The sequence below is a fragment of the Macrobrachium rosenbergii genome, chromosome 49, assembly GCF_040412425.1.
Source record: "Macrobrachium rosenbergii isolate ZJJX-2024 chromosome 49, ASM4041242v1, whole genome shotgun sequence".
In the NCBI taxonomy this organism is placed as follows: Eukaryota; Metazoa; Arthropoda; class Malacostraca; order Decapoda; family Palaemonidae; genus Macrobrachium; species Macrobrachium rosenbergii.
In genome coordinates, this window is record NC_089789.1 from 8,436,598 (window position 1) to 8,459,114 (window position 22,517).

The 22,517-nt window shown below is 44.3% G+C and overlaps 1 protein-coding gene across 16 annotated transcripts in view; it reads right to left on the bottom strand.

Moving 5' to 3' along the window:
* The window catches only part of LOC136832066 (von Willebrand factor A domain-containing protein 5A-like), a 200,228-nt gene that overhangs the window by 76,765 nt on the left and 100,946 nt on the right, over positions 1-22,517 (bottom strand). For all 16 annotated transcript variants that reach the window (XM_067092661.1, XM_067092656.1, XM_067092655.1 and 13 more), the window contains 3 exons: positions 20,585-20,801; positions 20,165-20,291; positions 5,036-5,180 (listed from right to left, as the gene is read on the bottom strand). In XM_067092661.1, coding sequence (XP_066948762.1) covers positions 5,036-5,180; positions 20,165-20,291; positions 20,585-20,801 — 489 coding nt within the window. The remainder of the gene's footprint in view (positions 1-5,035; positions 5,181-20,164; positions 20,292-20,584; positions 20,802-22,517) is intronic.

Consider the following 22,517-nt stretch of genomic DNA (forward strand, 5'->3'; position numbering starts at 1 on the left):
ACCAGAAAATTTCTCAAAAATCAATCAGCATCCCGCCGATCCCAAGAAAGGGTCCTTGGGTCCCTTCAATTTGCCTCAGTGACAGACCTGCTCTTAAAAGCGAAACTCAAAGACATAAACAGAGTGTGGCGGAGTCGAGCCAATGTCAAGCTCAGAGACAAGGTCTCCTCCATCCTCGAATCTTGAAAACAAGACTGCGGCCTTGGACCTCAGTCAAGGGCCTCTCCAAGTCAGTTCCGCTTCAGTTTCCCCCTCCGGCACTAGTTGTCCACACAGACGCTTCCCTAAGCGGCTGGGGGGGATATTCCCCAAAACAAAAAGTACAGGGAACGTGGTCCACAATGTTTCAGCAGTTCCATATAAACACCCTGGAAGCTATGGCGGTCTTTCTGACTTTAAAGAAAATCCGCCCCCCCAACCGGATTCATATCAGGTTGGTATTGGACAGCACAGTGGTAGTTCATTGCATCAACAGGGGCGGCTCCAAATCAGGTCGAGTAAACCAAGTAATGGTTGCTATCTTCTCCCTGGCGAACAAGCACGGCTGGCACCTGTCAGCCACCCACCTTGCGGGGGTACGGAACGTGGTGGCGGATTCCCTGTCCAGAACGACTCCGTTGGAGACGGAGTGGTCCCTGGACACGGAATCTTTCAAATGGATTTGCCGCCAGGTTCCTGGTCTCCAAGTGGATCTGTTCGCGACAGAAAGCAACTTCAAGCTCCCCTGTTATGTGGCTAACCTGGACCCTCAGGCATACGCCACGGATGCAATGACAATAGATTGGAACAAATGGGAGAAAATTTATCTATTCCTCCAATAAATTTACTGTTGAAAGTATTACACAAACTCAGGACATTCAAAGGTCAACTAGCCCTAGTAGCCCCTACTGGCCGAAGAGCAATTGGTTCCCTCTTCTTCAGGAACTGGGACTGCGGAGTCTTCGGATTCCCAAGCCCATACTGACCCAGACAGTACAAACCAAGACTGTGTCAGCTTCCTCAAGAATTCAGAATGCCCTAGCTTTATGGACTTTATAAAATTGCAGCCCAAAAGGAGCAAACATTGACCCTGTCAACACTCTGTTTCTTGAGTCAGATAAAAGAGATTCTACTCTTAGACAATATGATTCAGCAGTCAAAAATTAGCCTCCTTCCTAAAAGCATCTGAAGCCAAAATTATGACGACTAATTTAGGAGTCTCTTTCTTTAGATCACTGTTTGAAAAAGGCCTTGCTACAGCCACTATTACCACAACCAAGTCAGCCCTGAAGAAAGTATTTCTTTACGGCTTTAAAATCGACCTTACAGATTCCTATTTTTCATCCATCCCCAGAGCATGCGCTCGTCTGAGACCCGTATCACGCCCACATTCCGTTACGTGGTTTCTCAATGACGTCCTTAAGTTAGCATCAGAGATAGATAACTTTCAATGCTCTTATCAGGATCTGTTGAGGAAAACCTTATTTCTGATTAGCTTGGCCTCAGGTGCTAGAATCTCAGAGCTGTCAGCTCTCACTAGGGGTGATCATTTTGTGAACTTCCTCCCTTCCGGAGAGGTCCTCCTTTCCCCTGATCCTAAATTTTTAGCCAAAACGAACACCCACAAGACAGGTGGTCTCCTTGGAAGGTGGTGCCCTTCCACAAGACCAGTCTTTATGTCCAGTTCATACACTTAAATCTTACCTTTTAAGAACTCCACAGAGTAAGTCGGGTCCTCTTTTTATCAGGGAGAAAGGTGGTACTCTATCACTGAATGGTATAAGACAACAAATTCTGTATTTTATTAAACAAGCCAACCCAGATTCAGTTCCTAAGGTTCATGATATTCGAGCAGTTGCTACTTCCATTAATTATTTTCATAATATGGATTTCTCAGAGTTGACTAAATATACGGGTTGGAAATCACCTCTAGTGTTTAAACGCCACTATTTAAAATCGCTCGAAGCCCTGAAATTTTCTACCATTGCTGTGGGAAGTGTCATCTCCCCACCTTAACCAATCATATCCTTATCCTCCTTTCCCCCCCCGCCCGCCTGCCTCATTTACTTCTCTGCTTGTCCTCCTGGTTGATTATGCCTCACTGCCTTGCTCCTCATATTGATATAATTTGTCTCTGTTGACTGGAAACTGTAATCTGACATGTTACCATGGTGTTTTCTTGTTAAGGTACTGGACGGTTTTTATTTTGCACCATGTACCCCAAATGTGTGTGTATACACTGTGTGTTTTGCTTACTGTTTGGTTGATCTCTTACGTGTTTAGCTTAAGTTTGCGTGTGTAGTTTTAAGATTGTATATGCCATTTGAAATTGTGTACACCATTGTACCTATCCAATTTCGTGTAATTTTGTACTTTAGTGACGTTAAGTGGTTTTGGGGAACCCTTCCCCGTCGTGCCGGGGACCTCCCCTTGTCTTTCTAGTCTTAAGTCTTTGATGTGCCTTAGGTTTAGTGTTTTTCTCACATGTAAGAGATTCCCTCATTAAAACTGCTTTCATGATTTATGTTTTTTTTCTTCAGATTACCCAGTTTCCTCATAGTTTGCAGCCTTGGCATGATTCTCTGTCACTATTTCACCGGCTGACACGGGACTGGACTCAGAAAAGGGATTTTGACAAACGAAAAATCTATTTCTGAGGAAGGTCCCGTGTCACCCGGTGACCCTCCCTGACTCACCTATGGCTCCCCCACCCATTTTTTCTTGCACATGCCAAGTCTGGGGTTAGTGCTAGCATGGAATGAGGTAGGTGGCGCTGGTGTCGCCGTCCTGGCGGGTGTTGAGTGTAGGGGCTGTAACGGCTCACCGCTCTGTTCCGGGGGTTTTGATAGGGAGAGATCTTTCGAGTATGTTTCCGTGGTAGTGGTATTTCACTCACCCTTCCTTATACCGACGTCTTCCTAGAAGACGCTCGACTGGGGTAGTAACCCCAGCTTTCCTGAAAGCTCTTTTCTCTGGTATATCTAGCATTTTATACCTAGAAATTCGTGCTGTAATGGAATTTCACCGGTGACATGGGACCTTCCTCAGAAATAGATTTTTCCTTTGTCAAAATCCCTTGTTTGTTCCTAAGGAGATTAAACCATTACCTTTTATATGGGAAGAATTACCTCTCGGGGGTTAGTCTCTGTCAAAGTCTGGTATTTGATTCCATCCAGAAATGTCATGCTCTTCGTTGCACTTATAAGCAAGGGATGCAATGACTCCTGTAACCACCAACTAGTCTTGTGAACAGGGTAACCAGAGCAGTATGGCCCTAGGCCTTAGAACCCCAAAATAAGAGGGAACTTGAGTAAGGAATAATTTTCCAGAGAACCATGACAATCTCCTTTGGGGTTGTCAAGACAATGAGAGCTTAATCTGGCTATTACCAAGTACTGTAATAGGTTCAGAAAAAGTTCTACCATGTCCTCTTTCTCCCCTTATCAAAAGAGGAAGGACAAAGGGCAATGCATTTTAAACTGCTTACAACAGGAGCTTGTGCACTTACTAGTACCTCATTCGATTCCAGCATGTACTTTGGCCTAGATGCTGCTTGGGAAGAGGAAAAGGGAAGAAGGGGAGACCATTTACTCAACATTCACATTTCCATACTCTGTTGCTTGTTGATGAGATCATACTTATTCCAGCTGATAATGATAGCTAATGCATGACATCCCTGTCCTGTAAAAGTAATTCTTTGCAGGATGCTAGGAATAACCGTTCATCCAAGTATCATGCAAACGAATACCCACTGATCGAGCCCAAGCTAAGACCAAAGCAAATGCCCAGTTAAATATATGAGTTGTGGCCAGTCCAAAGCACATGCCTTGATGAATTGGTACTTGAAAATCTATCGAAAGCACAAAGTCACCCTCTCTGACAGAATCCAACGCTGAATGTTCTCTTTCCATCTTGAAACAAGTCTGAAACACATACTCGTTCAAGTAAGAGAGTTCAATTACTGGTCTGCAGCTCCCCCCGATGCCTTCTCTACAAGGAAGAGTCGGGGACAGAAATACCAGAAAGTGACAATCCACAAATTCTATGGTGCCTTTCTTCTTCATAACTTCCACCTCTACCAGCAAGGCCCAAGATTTCAGCAAATTTGGAGAACAACTAAAACAGTATCAGTGTGTTCAAGAAGGGAGGATGAGAGTCCTTGAATGGAAGCCGGTAACCATCCTGAAGGGCAGACAAACCCAAAGTTCCTCCCTTCTTCTATCCCTTGCCTCCCATCCTGGTTGAGGGTGGGAGGGTTATTGAAAGGTTTGGGATGACTCCCCATCTTTTTTAACAGGAGGAGGTTGAGCAGGTTTTGGGAAGTTTGAGTTTCTGACAATCAATCTTTTTCATAAAACCAGACAAGAAAGGCTTTATACCACACTATCTGCAGCTGATTTGAAGGCTACTGAGAGTCCCACCTTCTAAGCTCAATCACTGCATCAACACCATTCTTAGTAAAGAGTGATGATGAACACAACACCGAATTGCTGCTAAACAAGAGGCTACTCTTATGAGAAACTTGCCTTGAAAAGAGGGAGGGAATCTTATCTTTCCTTCAAAACACAAAGTTAGCCCACTGGCTGATACACTGGTATGCTAGAAAGGCAAGGGCCTTAGCCTAGATACCAACCACTTCCTGAAATTCACCTTCTTGTTGCAGGACAAGACACAAGGAGAGAGGAGTAACATCTGCTCTCTACTGCGGCTGAAAAAAAATGACCGCCCTAGTCACCCCGCAACTCTGATTTTTCATATCTTTGTTTCCAAGTTCCAATTATGCATGTGCATTGAATATAAGCCACATAAAAGGTAGTGTTTGTATCACTGTAAGATCAAATAAGGAGATAACGCACGTCTCGTAATGTTACTAGAAGAATACTAAAAAAAAAATTCCTAAAAAAATCTAAGTTGACCCTATTGTTCAATTTATATAAGCATCCACTTTTATGTTGTTACACTTTGTACAGAGCAAAGAAATACATTAAACTGAAACAAAACTTGCTAAGTTTTAACAGATGTGCTAAAGACAATTTTGAGGTTCTTTCTCACTAACCTGCCTTGCATATCCAGGTTTAGGTGGTGTAGAATAAATCTGTTTAATAGGCTGCAAAATTTCTGTGCCCCCCATATCAGCTTCTATTGTGCTATGAAGTTCCAGCGCCTTCTTCAGTGTTTCCTCCGTATATTCCTGGCTCCCACTGTAAGACAAAAGTTAAAGAAAGATGAAAAATAATGAGATAAAAAATTTTGCTGAGGCCTTCAAATCCAATGATACTGGACACTGGGATTGAAAAATAACACTACCAAGGTCTGTCAAGAAAGACATAAGCATTACTATTCAGCTTTAGATTTGAAACAGGACTCGATAAAACTCGATTCTATCCTACAATATTATAAATGGGGAACCAATTGGGATGTCTTTGCAAATACAGTACAGTATTGCTTTACTTTGAAGTTACAAAACCAGAATACCACCATCATTCTTCCAGTCAACTGAAAAGTTATCTGTCTTTTCAGTGGCAAATTTTTACAGCCAGAACAAGATGAATGAAGAATTTTTTCCAAAACTAAGAATATCCATTTAGCTTTTATAATTTCTGAGACTAGGTTAAAATTTCAACCTGACAAAATTTTGCGCACAATTTATACCTTCTAAATCTTACAACATTCTTGGTAAGACTCAAAGCAGCATATCTTTAGGCCCTTACTTGCACAGTATGTTCTATCTGGTTATGCTGCAATGCCTTAAATTATGTAATAAGCATCTCTCCAAGGTGAGTGTAGCAAATAATACAATGATAACGTCTTCATATTCCTTAGAAACCCACAGTAGTCCACAAAAATGGGAATGCTAGCTGCTTTGAGTGGAGTAGTCCATTTGTTATTCCAAGGAAGAAATCTGAACATTTCCCTTGATAAAGGTAAGAGATAGGACACAATCACAATGTAGTGATAGCCACTACAGAGACCTCTGAAACCTCTCTCAGAGATAACAAAGGTAATGATCCACAAATGAAAACAAAGGCACTCCAGTTGATTGTGAAATCTGTGGAAGCGCAGCTATCGAAAGAGCGTGCTTCCATTGAGAAGAGCCCTAGGACTATTGACTTCTGGTTCCAGGAGACCTGTGAACTCCTGCTGGAGCCTGAAAGTCATGTGGTAGTTTGACGATCGATTGCTTCAATCTGAAAGAAGGCAAGGCATAGACATCCAAACCATCTCAAACCTAGAGCATGGCTGCCATCACCCAAGTTGTCTGGTCCAGCTGCAGAGACAAATAAACCAAGTCCACCAATGGCATGCTCTACACCTTCCCAAGGGCTCTCCATATACTGTATCCAGATGAAGCAACCACTACAATGGAAGGATCCAAGTCCCTGTTGAGAGGACTGACAGCCAGGTTCTGAATGTCTAACAAGAATCTTGGCATGATGCAAACATCATGCACCTCTGAGCAAGTGAATACCCCACTGCAAAGCGAAGCACAATCCAAATGTTGTCAGACATTGCCTTGAAGAAGGTGGCCTATACCTCCAGAGAAGTCGATGTGTCTCATCCATTCCTTGGATGGCCAAATCTCCCAGCTTAAAGATGTAGCAGGTAGGCTCCCAAGCCTAAACACAAAACCACTAGAATTTAATACCCAAAAGCATGAAAAAGAAGCAACATGAAGGACAAACAAAGCACAATCTGCAAGCACAAACCCTACTGAATTACATAAAAATCACATAAAATACATGAAAATTTATCAAAACCGGAAGAAAAGTCCCACAGAAAATTAGATGAATAATGATACATAAAGGCACAACATTTTAAATCACTAGGGCCCTAAAATTTGGGATAGAAACACAAGAGCGTGCTTACTGCATGGAGTCACTAAAAAATGACAGGCAGCTGAGTCGTCTTAGGGGGACTGGGCATAAACAGCAAGGGCACTTGGTAATTCTAAGTATTAGCTCCGTGCCTGTTTTTACCTTGTGAACTGGTTTTTTCTACACTTTTAGGGCTTCTGATACTAGCGGTGCATTTGTTTGTTGTCGGCCATATGGAATGTCCCTTCTCCGTGTTTAGTACTGGCCTGGGGGGGGGCAGTACCCATACGCTAACAAGTTATTGCACTTGCCGGACGGGATATGAACCGTTCCAAACAGACGTACCCGTGTTCTGTCTTGTGAAGATTGCGTATGGAAACCCCTTGTTGGATGGACTTCAGGGGTTAATTACAGGTTAATTACATTCGTGCGACAAAAACTGAAGGTAAATCCATAATTAGCAGCCAAAAACTGTAGAAAAAGTCAAGTAAGAAGGAAATCGCCACCAAGGAGCTACTACTTTGATCAACCGGGCACTTGAATCTTTATTGGTAAAAGTTTGTGCATCTGGCTGTGTTGCATTTAGGAAATAGAAAGGCAATACAGTATATGATTTATGAGGTTGTAATGAACAAAGTAAGTCTTTCATACAAACCCAACAATTATAAAGAAGCACCCACCTTTCGGTCTCCTCTTTCTCAATGTGTGACAATTAATTTACAAAAAAGAAAGAAGGAAAACAGCTAATACTTCTAATGGTTCAGAGGTGTATGTGAAAACAGCCAATTCTAGCTGTCTACAAGACTTCAGAAAATAAAAGCCTGAAGGAATTCAACTCATAGAATCAGGGCTAATTTTGGTTAACTGCTTTGCATGAAAAGAAGTTTCATATTACACTTATTTTCAGAGGACCGGGTCAACTCTTGGACTCCGGTAAACAAAGAGGCAGCAACTTCTTCAGCAACTGACATTGAGAACTGGGCGCCAAGGAAAGGAACATTACAAATGCCCACTGAGAGGACATAGGAATTTCCCGACTCTATTATTTCGCCCAGCTGCTGACCCCGGACTAGAGGGGGTGAAGCGAAGAGTTACGAGACTTGCGGCCGGCCTCCAGGAGGGGGGAAAATTAGGACCCCAAACACCGAGGAGCAACTATTAATAAATCATATGAGACGGAGTTTGGCGAAGGAAAAACCGATAGGTGTATATGAAACCTCCCGATTTATTGAGAATCTCGCCCGGAGACGGAGTTTGGCGGAGGGAAATCGATAGGCGTATATGAAACCTACCGATCCATCGAGAATCTCGCCCGGAGAGAGCCCAAACACCGAAAGAGTGACTATTAATAAGCCACATGAGGCGGAGCTTGACGGAGGTAAAACCGACAGGTGTATATGAAACCTACGGATTCATCAGGTAGCCTGCTCGGAGAGAGCATAGCGTACAACGCAACCTGCCGGGTACCAAACGACTAATAATAAGCCATATGAGGCGGCGTTTGGCGGAGATAAAACCGACTGGTGTAAATAAGGGATTTTGACAAAGGAAAAATCTATTTCTGAGGAAGGTCCCGTGTCACCCGGTGAAATTCCATTACAGCACGAATTTCTAGGTATAATAATGCTAGATATACCAGAGAAAAAGAGCTTTCAGGAAAGCTGGGGTTACTACCCCAGTCGAGCGTCTTCTAGGAAGACGCTGGTATAAGGAAGGGTGAGTGAAATACCACTACCACGGAAACATACTCGAAAGATCTCTCCTTATCAAAACCCCCGAACAGAGCGGTGAGCCGTTACAGCCCCTACACTCAACACCCGCCAGGACGGCGACACCAGCGCCACCTACCTCATTCCATGCTAGCACTAACCCCAGACTTGGCATGTGCAAGTGGGGGGAGAGTACTAGGTGAGTCAGGGGAGGGTCACGGGTGACACGGGACCTTCCTCAGAAATAGATTTTTCCTTTGTCAAAATCCCTTTTCTGAGTTCAGTCCCGTGTCAGCCGGTGAAATAGTGATAGAGAATCATGCCAAGGCTGCAACTACGAAGAAAAGAGGGTAATCTGAAGAAAAAACATAAATTACGAAAATAATTTTAATCAGGGAATCTCTTACATGTAGCAAGAATACTAAACCTAAGGCACATCAAAAACTTAATACTATGAAAAGTGGGGAAGTCCCCGGCACGACGGGGAAGAGGCCCCAAAAATACTGAACATTACTAAAGCATATTGAAACATGAAATGTGCATAAGATAAATGCATATACAATCTTAAAGCTACACACGTAAACTTAGGCTAAACACGTAAGAGACAAAATCAATGGAAAATAAAATATACAGTACATATACATATATCTGGGGTACATGGAGCAAAATAAAAACCGCCCAGTACCCCACAAGAAAAAACAATCATAACATGTCAGATTACAGTTTCCACTCAACAGAGACAAGATACATCAATATGAGGAGCCAGGCAGTGAGGCATGATCAACCAGGAGGATAAGCAGAGAAGTAAATGAGGCAGGCGGGCGGGGAAAGGATAGGATAAGGATATGATTAGTTAAGGTGGGGAGATGACACTTCCCACAGCTATGGTAGAAAATTTCAGGGCTTCGAGCGATTTTTAAATAGTGGCGTTTAAACACTAGAGGTGATTTCCAACCCGTATATTTAGATAGTTCTGAGAAGTCCATATTATGAAAGTAATTAATGGAAGTAGCAACTGCTCGAATATCATGAACCTTAGGAACTGAATCTGGGTTGGCCTGTTTAATAAAATACAGAATTTGTTGTCTTATAGCATTCAGTGAAAGTGTACCACCTTTCTCCCTGATAAAAAGAGGACCCGACTTACTCTGTGGAGTTCTTAAAAGGTAAGATTTAAGTGTATAAACTGGACATAAAGACTGGTCTTGAGGAAGGGGCACCACCTTCCAAGGAGACCACCTGTCTTGTGGGTCTTCGATTTTGGCTAAGAATCTAGGGTCAGGGGAAAGGAGGACCTCTCCGGACGGGAGGAAGTTCACAAAATTATCACCTCTAGTGAGAGCCGATAGCTCTGAGATTCTAGCACCTGAAGCCAAGCTAATCAGAAATAAAGTCTTCCTTAACAGATCCTGATAAGAGCATTGAAAGTTGTCCATCTCTGATGCTAACTTAAGGACGTCATTGAGAAACCACGTAACAGAATGTGGGCGTGATACGGGTCTCAGACGAGCGCATGCTCTGGGGATGGATGAAAAATAGGAATCTGTAAGGTCGATTTTAAAGCCGTATAGAAATACTTTCTTCAATGCTGACTTGACTGTGGTAATAATGGCCGGAGCAAGGCCTTTCTCAAACAGTGATCTAAAGAAAGAAACTCCTAAATTAGTCGTCATGATTTTGGCTTCAGATGCTTTCATGAAGGAGGCTAATTTTTTGACTGCTGAGTCATACTGTCTAAGAGTAGAATCTCTTTTATCTGATTCTAAAAACAGAGTGTTGACAGGGTCAATGTTTGCTCCTTTTTGGGCTGCGAATTTTATAAAGTCCATAAAACTAGGGCATTCTGAATTCTTGAGGAAGCTGACACAGTCTTGGTTTGTACTGTCTGGGTCAGTATGGGCTTGGGAATCCGAAGACTCTGCAATCCCAGTTCCTGAAGAAGAGGGAACCAATTGCTCTTTGGCCAATAGGGGCTACTAGGCTGGTTGACCTTTGAATGTCCTGAGTTTGTGTAATACTTTCAGCAGTAAATTTATTGGAGGGAACAGATAAATTTTCTCCCAATTGTTCCAATCTACTGTCATTGTATCTGTGGCGTACGCCTGAGGGTCCAGGTTCGGGGGCCACATAACAGGGGAGCTTGAAGTTGCTCTCCGTCGCGAACAGATCCACTTGGAGACCCGGAACCCGGCAAATCCATTTGAAAGATTCCCGTCCAGGGACCACTCCGTCTCCAACGGAGTAGCTCTGGACAGGAATCCACCACCACGTTCCGCACCCCCGCTAGGTGGGTGGCTGACAGGTGCCAGCCGTGCTTGTTCGCCAGGGAGAAGATAGCAACCATTACTTGGTTTACTCGACCTGATTTGGAGCCGCCCTGTTGATGCAATGAACTACCACTGCGCTGTCCAATACCAGCCTGATATGAATCCGGTTGGGGGGGCGGATTTTCTTTAGAGTTAGAAAGACCGCCATAGCTTCCAGGGTGTTTATATGGAACTGCTGAAACATTGTGGACCACGTTCCTTGTACTTTCTGTTTTGGTGAATATCCCCCCCAGCCGCTTAGGGAAGCGTCTGTGTGAACAACTAGTGCCGGAGGGGGAAATTGAAGCGGAACTGATTTGGACAGGCCTCTGACTGTGGTCCAAGGCCGCAGTCTTGTCTTTAAGATTCGAGGAATAGAGGAGACCTTGTCTCTGAGCTTGACATTGGCTCGACTCCGCCACACTCTGTTTATGTCTTTTAGTTTCGCTTTTAAGAGCAGGTCCGTCACTGAGGCAAATTGAAGAGACCCAAGGACTCTTTCTTGGGATCGGCGGGATGCCGATTGATTTTTGAGAAATTTCCTGGTGAGAGATGCTATCTCTTTCCTCTTGGGAGGCGGGAAAGATAACGTGTGAGAGGACAGATCCCACTGGAGACCCAGCCACTGAAACCGGGACTCCGGGACTTCTCTCTGTTCAGTTGAAAACCTAACGACTCCAGGAAGTTGATGACTATGGATGTAGTCTTCTGACACTCCGGAACTGTTGGTGCCCAAATTATCCAATCGTCTAAGTACGCTGCTAGGGATATCCTCGGGACCGGAGTTGTTGCACTACCGTGTCCGCCAGCTTGGTGAATACCCTGGGCGCAATGTTTAGACCGAAGGGCATGACCCTGAAGGAGTAGGCTTGATTCCCGAGTCTGAAACCGAGGAACTGAGAGAAGTTCCGCGCAAATCGGGGCGTGATAATAAGCGTCTGAAAGATCGATAGAGGTGGTGACGGCTCCACGCGAAGTAGAGTCCGTACCTGAGCTACCGTAAGCATGCAAAATTTGTCGATTTTATGTAGAGATTTAGACGCGACAGATCCAGGATCACTCTTTGCTGATCGAGTCTTTTTTGGGAACAGTGAATAACCTGCCTTGAAACTTTTTAGGTGCCTTACTTTCTTTATTGCTTGTTTGTTGAGCAATTCTGTCACGTAATCCTGTAGGATTGATGAGGGTGGCTGGTAAAATCTGGTTAGAGGAGGAGGGTTCTTGATCCAGCTCCATCCTAGTCCTTTGGACACAATGCTGTGTGCCCAAGGGCTGAAGGTCCATTGGTCCCTGAACCAATACAGGCGACCACCTACCTGTGTTCTCTCAGTGGGAGGGAGCGGGTTTGTTCCCTCTACCACGTCCAGGCCTTCCTCTTGGGGTGGTGTTGGGTTTTCCTCTATGAGGGGCTCTGCCTCTTCCCCCCCTTGCGATCCTATTAAGGCCGTGAAAGTATCCACGGCCCTCATAGGTGGGGTTGTATGCTGGCGAAGCAACATACGAGGGCGCAGCAAGGGAATGAGCTGGTTGGACCAGCACATACTGTTGGGGGTGAGCCTTGGAGGTGGAGGGCTGTGCCACTGCCGAGACCGGGACGGCTTGAACTACCGCCTGATGGTGGGGCCTCTTATGCCTCCTGAAACGTTTGCCTCCTCTCGTCTGGGGGCCGCCAGATTCTGGGGTCTTGCGCTTGTAGGCAGAAATGCCCCAGCGAGAGCGCAGACTCTGGTTGGCCCTTGTAGCCTCGGCCATAACATTCGTAACCTCTTCTTCTGGGAAGAGGTTAGGCCCCCAGATCGAGCTCTTAACGAGCTTGTTAGGCTCGTGACGGATAGTGGCATCGGCAAAAATGAACTTTCTGCATTCCAGTCTGGCCATGATGAACTCGAAAAGGTCAGACTGAAAGCCAGCAAGCAGGGACTTAGCCAAGACCTGAAAGAATGGCTGCGTCCGCACAGGAGACGGCAGTAGCTTCCGTAAGGCAGACGGAGTTCAAGGACCGGGCTAACTTAGTCCGGGCATCAAACTCCGCCTTTAACAAAGATTCCGGCAGCTTGGGGAGCTGCTCACTGAACTGTGAGGAAGCACAGAAGGGGTCCAGTTTTCCGACAGTGAAAGTGGACGGAGCGTCCACCCAGAACTCGTCACTTCCTGGGAATACCAGGGAAGTGGGGTCTGTTTCCCTCAGCTGCAGTAACGGATTACCTTCAAAGCACGCTCGGGCCGTAGCCAGAGCGACTTTGTTCAAGCAAGGGGTGGGCAGGTTGTCTCCCAGGGCGAACATTGTGAAGTTGCCCTTGAAAGGAGTCAACTTTGTATTTTCTGCCTGCCACTCCGTCAGAGTGCGCAGGAGAGCCGACTGAGCTTGGTCCCTAGGGACGATGACAGTCTCCCTAGGAACCTTATCCGACCGAATCCATGCTTCCTCCGTTAACCTCACGAAGCCTGGGTAGGGGGGCAAGAGATCGGCGGGGAAGAATTCCAATTCCTCCAACCGTCTCGTGCCAAGACCTTCAACCGTGAGTTTGCCATCATGTTGGATGGCACGGAGGGCGAAACGCCAAGGGTTACCGACATCGAATGGCGGGAGGTCCGCTGTGTCGGGGATGACATACTGGGGTTCGGCTGGGGGTGGGCGAGCCATTCCCGCCAGTATATTATCATGACTGGCCAACTTTTCGGAGATTTTGGTGAATCTCGTGTCCAAATCCTCCGTGAACTTTCTGAAAAGTTGGTTCGCAAAGGCCTCTGCGTGGTCAAGCAGGCTGGCGAGGAGGGCTTGGTTTTGCAGCCCTCTTACTCGCGCTTTGCCGGAGGAACCAGACTTGCTCGGAGGCTACAGGTGCTGAGACCTTAGCCTTCGACGGGGGGAAGGGCGATGCCTTCTTGGAGGACGAGGACTTATAGCCCTTCGCCTTCCATGAAGTCTTCAACTTCAACTTGGGGATAGCAGACGGAGCTCTATCACCCAAGGAGGAAGACTTCACAAAACCTGCGAATGAAGAAATAGATGAAGCTGGGGAGTCAAAGGGGCCCGCCCCTCAACAACCTCACCTACCTCGCTACTTACCACCTGGTCCTGTTCGTGTTCATGGGTTCCAGGTCTAAGTCTAAAGCGCGTCCTCCGAAACCTCAGCGTGAGGATATCCACTTGGGGTGGCTGGGTCGCATCCCGGATTTGCTGGATGATGGGGTGGCAAGATCTTCTGGCACTGCGGGCCGCCACCCGTGCGCGCGGGGTAGAGCAGGTCCTCAACTTAGCATCGAGGACGTAGGGGCTTCCCGACGGAACATTCCTGCCAAACCCAGCCACCCAGGCCCGGAGGGGGATTCCAAGGCAGACTTCTTGGAAGATTCATCCGCCTGTAAGAAGACCAACAATTAGCCAAGAACGAAAAAACAGTCCGGGAACCTCGTAAACAATATACAATATGAGGAGCGTAAACGGAGGAAGACTGTCACTTACCGACTCATCCTGGATGGTTGCGCATAAGGCGAAGCAAACCTCACAACCATCAGGGTGCCAAACTACCAGGTCGTCCAGCCGGACCGCACAACCAGCGTGGGTCCGCACACTCACGTGACCGTAGGGTTGTTGGAGTGAAGCGGTACACCCCAGGCTCCTCACAGCGAACAGTCTGTAAGTAGAAAAAGTACATGAACCCACCACCCTAAGCAATCTAAAGCCGGCAAGGCTGGGAAATTTGACTACAACCGGAATACTCCGGCGGAGAAGAACTCCCTTATCATAAACTAGGCCAATAAGCTCCAAATTACACAGAGTGGAAGGTAAAAGCTTTCCAGACCCGGAATACTCCGGGAATGAAAGGAATGAGACACCAGGAACTCACCACAAGGGCTGCCAGTAAAAATAACGGCGAGCCCCGGGTGTAGAACCGACTCACGTATATATATATATAAATGAGGAGAGTACTCCGTTAGATAAACAGACTTATCTAAATATATAAATTCATAAACAATAACATTAAACAAGTGACGGTACAAGGGTAAATACTCCGGAGACCGGAGGGATCCGCTCCCCTTATATAATATAAATCCCTTCCTCACTTACTTCCCCGCCGGAGAAACAAGGTGGGCAAGATGCTCGTATGTTTATAACATAAGCCGGAGCAATTATATATTACCCTATCCACGTAACCCGACGGGGAGAAAAGAAGTGTGGGATAGAGTGTCGAACACATTCGAGCTAACGAACCACCAACACCAACACAGCGATGCTAGGGACTGTATGGGAGGGAGCGAATCCCTCTACCAAATGGAGGAGTCCCTGAACTCAGAGAAAACGCCATCTAGCGTCACCGCACGAGTAGAGCAAGGCTGGAGGGGTGGTATGGGGGAGGGGTGGAGGAGGGGAGAGAGGTAGGCTACAAAGAAAGGAACAGGAGACAGGGGAAAACATATCACCCGCTCAACTGCACACATACACCACTCCAAGAATAATGAAACTTGGGAGGGTAGCCTACTACTAAGGGAAAGCTACCCAGCCCGATGCCCGACTCCTTCCTAGGCGAAGCCTAATAGGGACCTAACCTAGTATAGGCTAGGAAAATGGAAGGAGTGCGGAGGGGAGGAGGAAGCAACAGGAGAGAAATTTTGTGCCGAGAACCAACCGGGATCGAGAAGAGGGGGCAAGGAGGCGACTAGCCTAGAGGAAACACATCCAAAGAACTCTATTCCCCCAAATGAAGGAAGAGAAACTAAGGGGCTCACTCTGCCCACCAAAAACGAGCCCGGAGGAAACAGCAACCAAAACTCCCTCAACCTGATGATCTCCACACCCAGGGCAAGGGGATGGAAGCAAAACAAGCCTACTCCACTAAATAACCATCACACATAAAAATGGGAACAAAAATGTGCTCAATAGGGTGCTTAGCCTACCTCGGGAAGCGGTTAGATCTGAGGCTGCCGCCACCACGAGAGGTAAACAAAAAAAATAAAATAAAATAAGAGAGCACCATCTCCAAGAATAAAATAATTAGCCTAATAGAGACAAAAAATAATAAGGAACCCAACCTGGGGGTACCTGGACGGGGCATCACCCTCACAAAGGCCGACAGGCCAATGATACGTAATTTCGGGAAAAAAGGGGGGAGCCACCGCAGGGAACCCACCAGGATGGGAACCAAGGGGCAAAAATATATCTATAACGACAAGGAGACAACCCCAACAGAAAAGAACTGATGGGGTCGCCTCGCGGTCGACATGGCTGGCGGAGGACGCCGTGGCGTCATAATAAGATCTCAATATTTATGAAAAGACGAGACCATAACAGCCAAAAAATAGAACAAAACCCCACAAGAAGATGGTACTTAACTTAGAGATGGTAAAGCTGCTCGATGACATGGCGAAGATGAAAATAATCCAAAAAAGGGGGATGAGCACACAAAGGAAAAGGTCGCAATCACGCGCTAGAAAATGGAATGAGGTAGGTGGCGCTGGTGTCGCCGTCCTGGCGGGTGTTGAGTGTAGGGGCTGTAACGGCTCACCGCTCTGTTCCGGGGGTTTTGATAAGGAGAGATCGTTCGAGTATGTTTCCGTGGTAGTGGTATTTCACTCACCCTTCCTTATACCGACGTCTTCCTAGAAGACGCTCGACTGGGGGTAGTAACCCCAGCTTTCCTGAAAGCTCTTTTTCTCTGGTATATCTAGCATTATTATACCTAGAAATTCGTGCTGTAATGGAATTTCACCGGCTGACACGGGACTGAACTCAGAAAAAACCTACGGATTCATCAAGTAGCCTGCTCGAGAGAGCATAGCGTACTTTACAACCTTCCAGCCAAGAATAAGCCACATGAGGCGGAGTTTAAAGACTGGGCAACGACAGGTGTATATAAAACCTACGGGTTCATCAAGAAGTCTGCTTGGGGAGAGCATAGCGTATTTCACAACCTTCCATGCCAAACTATAAATTCTCCAAAACAGACTGCGCAATCAATGGGAACTATAGACTCATTGTGACCGCTGGCTTGTCACAGGATAGCGGAGCATTCCTGCACTATAAAAAACCAGCTGAAAACGTATGAGAAGTGGGCATGCTGGAACGGATGCCGAGCAGCGTGCAAGCAGCGACTTAGCCTAGTCAGACCAGGAAAACCCCGGAGAAAACCGGAGAGAAAACCCCTAACAGGACAAAAAAATACTTCATAGACATAAAACAGAGTCAACGGAACATTCCGGAGCGACCATGTTTTAACAATATGTGACGGATACAAACACAGTGGGAAGGTTATGAACTGTTCTTCAAAGTGGGTGCACTCAGAGCCAAGAGAGAAAACCCGGAGGAGGATATCCTGAACAAGTGATAGCGGTGGGTGGAATAAACGCCGACAGCTAAACACTAAAATCGCCGGGTAGCAGTTAAGGAGAGCGCCTAACAAGATAACGAAACACTTATAACAGGTAGTAGCAAAATGGAGGGGGAACGCCGAAAGTAAATAAAACAGAAGACAGTTAGGTGGAAAACGCTAACTGGCCTCGTATGAATCCCAACAGTGAGGTGCAAACATGTAGGAAGCACCAACGTTTTAAAACAGTCGACGTAAAGGAAGGGGGAAGGATAGGCCAGGAGGTTGGTAACAAAGAAGCGACCAGGGGTGGGACAGCACTCCCGGGCGCCCAGAGATCCTCATAGATCCTCGCTATGTGAGCTGTGTTGCCACGACAAGAGCGAGAGAAAAGGAGAGGAAGGGCAAAAACCTCTACGGCCAGGAGAGCAAAGAAAGGTAAAAGGAGTGTGAACAGGAGTGGGGAGAGCACTCCCGGTCACCTCCAGGTCCAGGTGGAGTGCCAACCGATAAGGTCAGACACACCGAGGGACAACCAATCAATGCAGAGGGAGGGGATGTAGGCTACAGCACAAAATAAGGATAAATTGCTCTCAAGCCTTGGAAAGTTAACAAACCTTGAAAACGAACCAAGGGGCAGAGAGAGCAAATATAATAAAAAGGGGGAGAAGGGGATTCTAGATACCACAAAATAATATATATATAGTCGGTAAAAGGAGTGTGAACAGGAGTGGGGAGCGCTCCCGGTCACCATTGGTAAGCAACCCAAAGAAGGATTGAACTAGGATAGGCTATTATATTTATGGTAAACCCTCGCTATTCCAGCTTAACTTATTAGGAACATTAGCCTAAGTGAAAAGCCGAAACAGGGAGAGGGTGGACGTGGGCAATATATCCAAGCCAAAACCAAACAAAGGGAAGCACCAGACATAAAACACATATGTACAGAATTGATCATCAGGCGTGAAACTCATACGTACAGATCGAGATCGCCCCTCCCTAACAATTTTTCCAAAGGAAAAAGTGCTATAACCAACCCCTAGGCTAACCTAACTGAGGCGATGCAAAGGAAGGAAGCCTAGGAGAGGGAAAGGCTAACTAATAACTCAAATAATGCATAATAAAACAAAAAATTTTCTATAAGGTACATGTAGGAGGATAGGCAGGCCCAACACGACAAGAACGTGAGGGGAAATGGCCGACCTCCAGTTAAATGAAAGTACCCAAAATAAGTAACAAAATTCAAAAGCATCCGAGCACAAGGTCAAAACTTAAATGTACCAATGAAAATCATGTTCCCATAAGCTTAGAGAAGTGAGAGTCTAAAATAAGGCAAAATAAAGCCAAAATAATAAGCGAATAGGCCCGAGGGGGAACCACGTAGCCTAAACAGCAAGACAGCACTTGACCAGGAAAGGAACACAAAATTCACAAAATAAACAAAATTATAAAAACAAAGTAAAAACCGTAACAGTACCAATGAAAATAAGATCCCAAAGGCTAAGAGAAGTGAGGGACAAAATTAAGGCATAATGAAGCCAGATAATAATGTGAATGGGCCGAGGGGGTAGCTCAACAGCCTAAACGCTAAACATCACTTCTGTGTAATGAAGCCATGATAAAAAAAAATGGGCCGAGGGGGTAGCTCTGTAGCCTAAACGCTAAACAGCACTTCGTAATGAAGCCATGATAAAAAAGCGAATGGGCCCGAGGGGGTAGCTCGTAGCCTAAACGCTAAACATCACTTCATAATGAAGCCATGATAAAATGCGAATGGGCCGAGGGGGTAGCTTTTACCTGCCTAAACGCTAAACATCACTTCTCATAATGAAGCCATGATAAAAGCTTTGGGCCCGAGGGGTAGCTCGTAGCCTAAACGCTAAACAGCACTTCTCGTAGTAAAGGGGTACAGAACAAACATAAAATTAATCAAACCCACTAAAGTTAGAATCATTAATTGGGAAAATATCCCAAACAAAAGGTATACTAATAAATAACACAAAACAAACATGCCGACCCAAGACCAAGAGAGGTCAAAGAGACGCCAGTGAGAGGAGATCGAGACGGGCGTTATAAATCCCTTTAATTATTAAACTAAAGGAAAATAAGGAGCCTCAATCGCCTAAAAAACAATAAAACACTGGTACTCAAGTTGTTGAAGAAGAACCCTGCAGAGGATGCCATAAAAATGCCAAAATAGAGCACAAAATAAGGATCACAACGAAATTACGTGTGAAACGAAATCACGTGCTAAAATGGAATGTGACTAGTGTTGCCTTGTGTACAGTCCGCGAGTAGTGCATGGGCTTGTATCGGCACCTCTCGTTGGGACTTTTGACATTGGGAATCTTTATAGGGCAGGGTCCCGTGATTGTGACAATCTCACCCTTTACCATATCGACTCCATTTCTTGGAGCTCGCTCTGAAAAAATGTAACCCCAGCTTTACATTTAGCTTTTCTCTGGTATCTAGCAACGGAATTACCTAGAAATAAGTGCTGAATGGATTATTTCACCGGGTGACACGGGCCCCTACCCAGAAATAGATTTTTCCTTTGTCAAAATCCTTTTTAGTTACCTCATGTGACTAACCATGAAAGTGTTTGCTAATATGCATTATAAAATTGGCCTGCAATTATCAGAAACATTCTTTCTCATTATTCTTAAGTTTTCTATACCCCTGAACTAGGCAATTAATTCAGTATCATTTTTTAGCAACAAAGTTGATGTGAGTGGCAACTCGGCATTGGGGGTACCTCATGCTAAGATATGATGAACATCTGATCATTTTTTTACATTTTAGGGCTGAAAGACAGAATTAGTGTATTATACAGAAAGGAACTCATTCTTAGACTATCTCTGTGCTCTTTAAAGACTTAAGAGAAAGTCATGAGAATGAGATAATAGAGAAACAAATCCAAAGTCAATCAGATGGAGGATATATCATTTGTACACTAATCTTATGAGACAAAAGCATTAATGAATTCAGTCATACATGAATAAAGAACAGAAATGGAAAAGAGCTACTAGATATTAAAATCTACTTACCCTGGAAACAGTAGAGAATGTGTGCTTCCAAAACTTATAACATTGAAGTAACATCCAGTAGGAAGACTCTTCAAGAACAAGAGAAGTGTGGCGCACGCACTTTGTATGCTATCTCCTTGCATGCTTCCTGAGTTTCCAAAAGAAGATACTATTGTAAGACAGCAAATTTCAATATTTAATACAGTAATGTTACTCTACGTATTTATCTCTGTCTGAGATTTGATAGGCACTGGATGAGTTGCCTAGCAGTTGATGCACATGCGAGCCATATTCCCACTGACAGCATGCAACAAAACCACAATGACGTGGCCAAGACAGAAAGCAGTATGACAATGAAAATTTCAAAACTTTGTACTATGTGTTTTTCAAGGAAAATTTCAAAACCTTGTATTTTGTGTTTTTCAAAGACATTCAACTTACCTGAGCGATCTACAACAAATAATATCTCATTTCTGTGAGAGTAACTTTCTTCTGGGAATTCTGGGTGTAAATTGACCATGACGAGATCATCCTTCATGAGTCCAGTACCAGCTCGATCTCCTGATTCTCGAATGATGTGAGTCTTGTATGGATTGGCATAATAAATCAACATACTCCAGTCATGATCTGGCTTAAATCCACCACTATCTTGAGTCACCTGAAAAGGACATGTGTTCAGTGTGCTCTACATGAGCCAAATCCATCACATATACAGTGACAATAACTTGTCCTTCATTTGTGTGTACAATGCACAATAAACTTTAAAATTCAATTCCTTAGTAACTGTAATTATTTATTTGCTGAAACAGGAAACATTAAACCTTACATTCCTGTTCAGTGTACTTCATGTACGTACTGTACAGGAAAATGAAATATCCCCTACTCTTTCTAGAAGATTCTTCATAGGACCACGGAATGAGCAATTCTCTGGAATTTCTCTGTTATCACCTAGAAATTCCACCTGGAATCTAAGGTTTCTTAAGCATTCTCTGCTTGACCCCTAACATAAACCTCAGGAAAGGATAGAAACTGATATCAATGTATTCCAGTCCTGTTTCTGGTTTTTGGTTTTCTTCATTGCTATACATTCCCTAAAACACAAATACTTATCTGCAACAATGTGTGAATTATACAAATTCAGGTAGACTAAAACATCGTTCTACAGACCATGGTAATGGCCTACCTTTGAGGTTATATAAACCTTCTTCCTTACCTACACAATGCTACAAACGACTGCAAGGAATCAGAGTGGATGTTTTCACAGTAATCGGGAGATAAGTACTTAACATGCTGACAAATAATATAGGTGTGAGAAAAAATCAATTTCATTACAATCCCAGAACTTGATTTGCTAAATTATAACTCTTGGAGTATGGTTAGTTAGATTTTTGTTTCATTCAAAGTTCCTGTCTTAGAAAAATTAAGTGTACAGTCGCCCAAATTAGAATTGGCAGAGTTTCATAATTTTTCGATCACCCACCTGACTGCAATCCCAAAATGCCTGGTTAATCTATTTTTCTGTTTGAAGATGGAATAAATCTTACGTAATGGCATTAAAAACAGTCACTGTAATCTTTAGAACATCGTGTTATATTATTATGTAAAACTATTTTTCATTTAACAAAATGGACGTGAACGAAATGAAGTGATAAAAAACATTGTATCACAACCACTGCCATAATACAGTGTTGCTACATTTCCACAGCACTGACTTCCATGCTAGCTTAAATTTTAAAGTCATTTAACCCATAGCTTTCCTTCACAGTCTCAAGATTATTTCCTGCGACTTCCCTAAGTTAATCACAATAATTTTTTACATTTACGAAAACAATTTTAAATAGATTTAAGCTACCATAATTAGATGGAACCCTAAAGCTGCTGTCACTCTGATGTCATCTGCATTCGACATGTCAATCAAGACATTCCTGGCTCGATCAATTTCTGCTGCTTCATGATTCGGCACAAACAACCATTCTTTGATGGCTTTTTATTCAGTCATTTTTATATAAGCAGATATATAAATATGCAAATGGGCGAGAATATAGGGCAATGAATCATAAAATATAGGAAACTAATATATCTGACCACAATAAACCCCTAAAAAGAGTGAGAACATTTTTTCCTCACTTGGTGTGGCAGACCGTAAAATGAAGACCCCACTCCTGCATCAAAACTTCCACAACAGAAGAGGCCACATTTCAGCGTTTTGGCAACAATAGGAGACAGCTATCACTAGCAGTATCGCATAAACATAGTCCTTATATTATCATTTCAATATAAAGTTGATGGTAGTTGAACAGTTCAATTTGTTAAATTTTACAGAAAACATTAGAACTCAAATGATAAATATATATATATATATATATATATATAT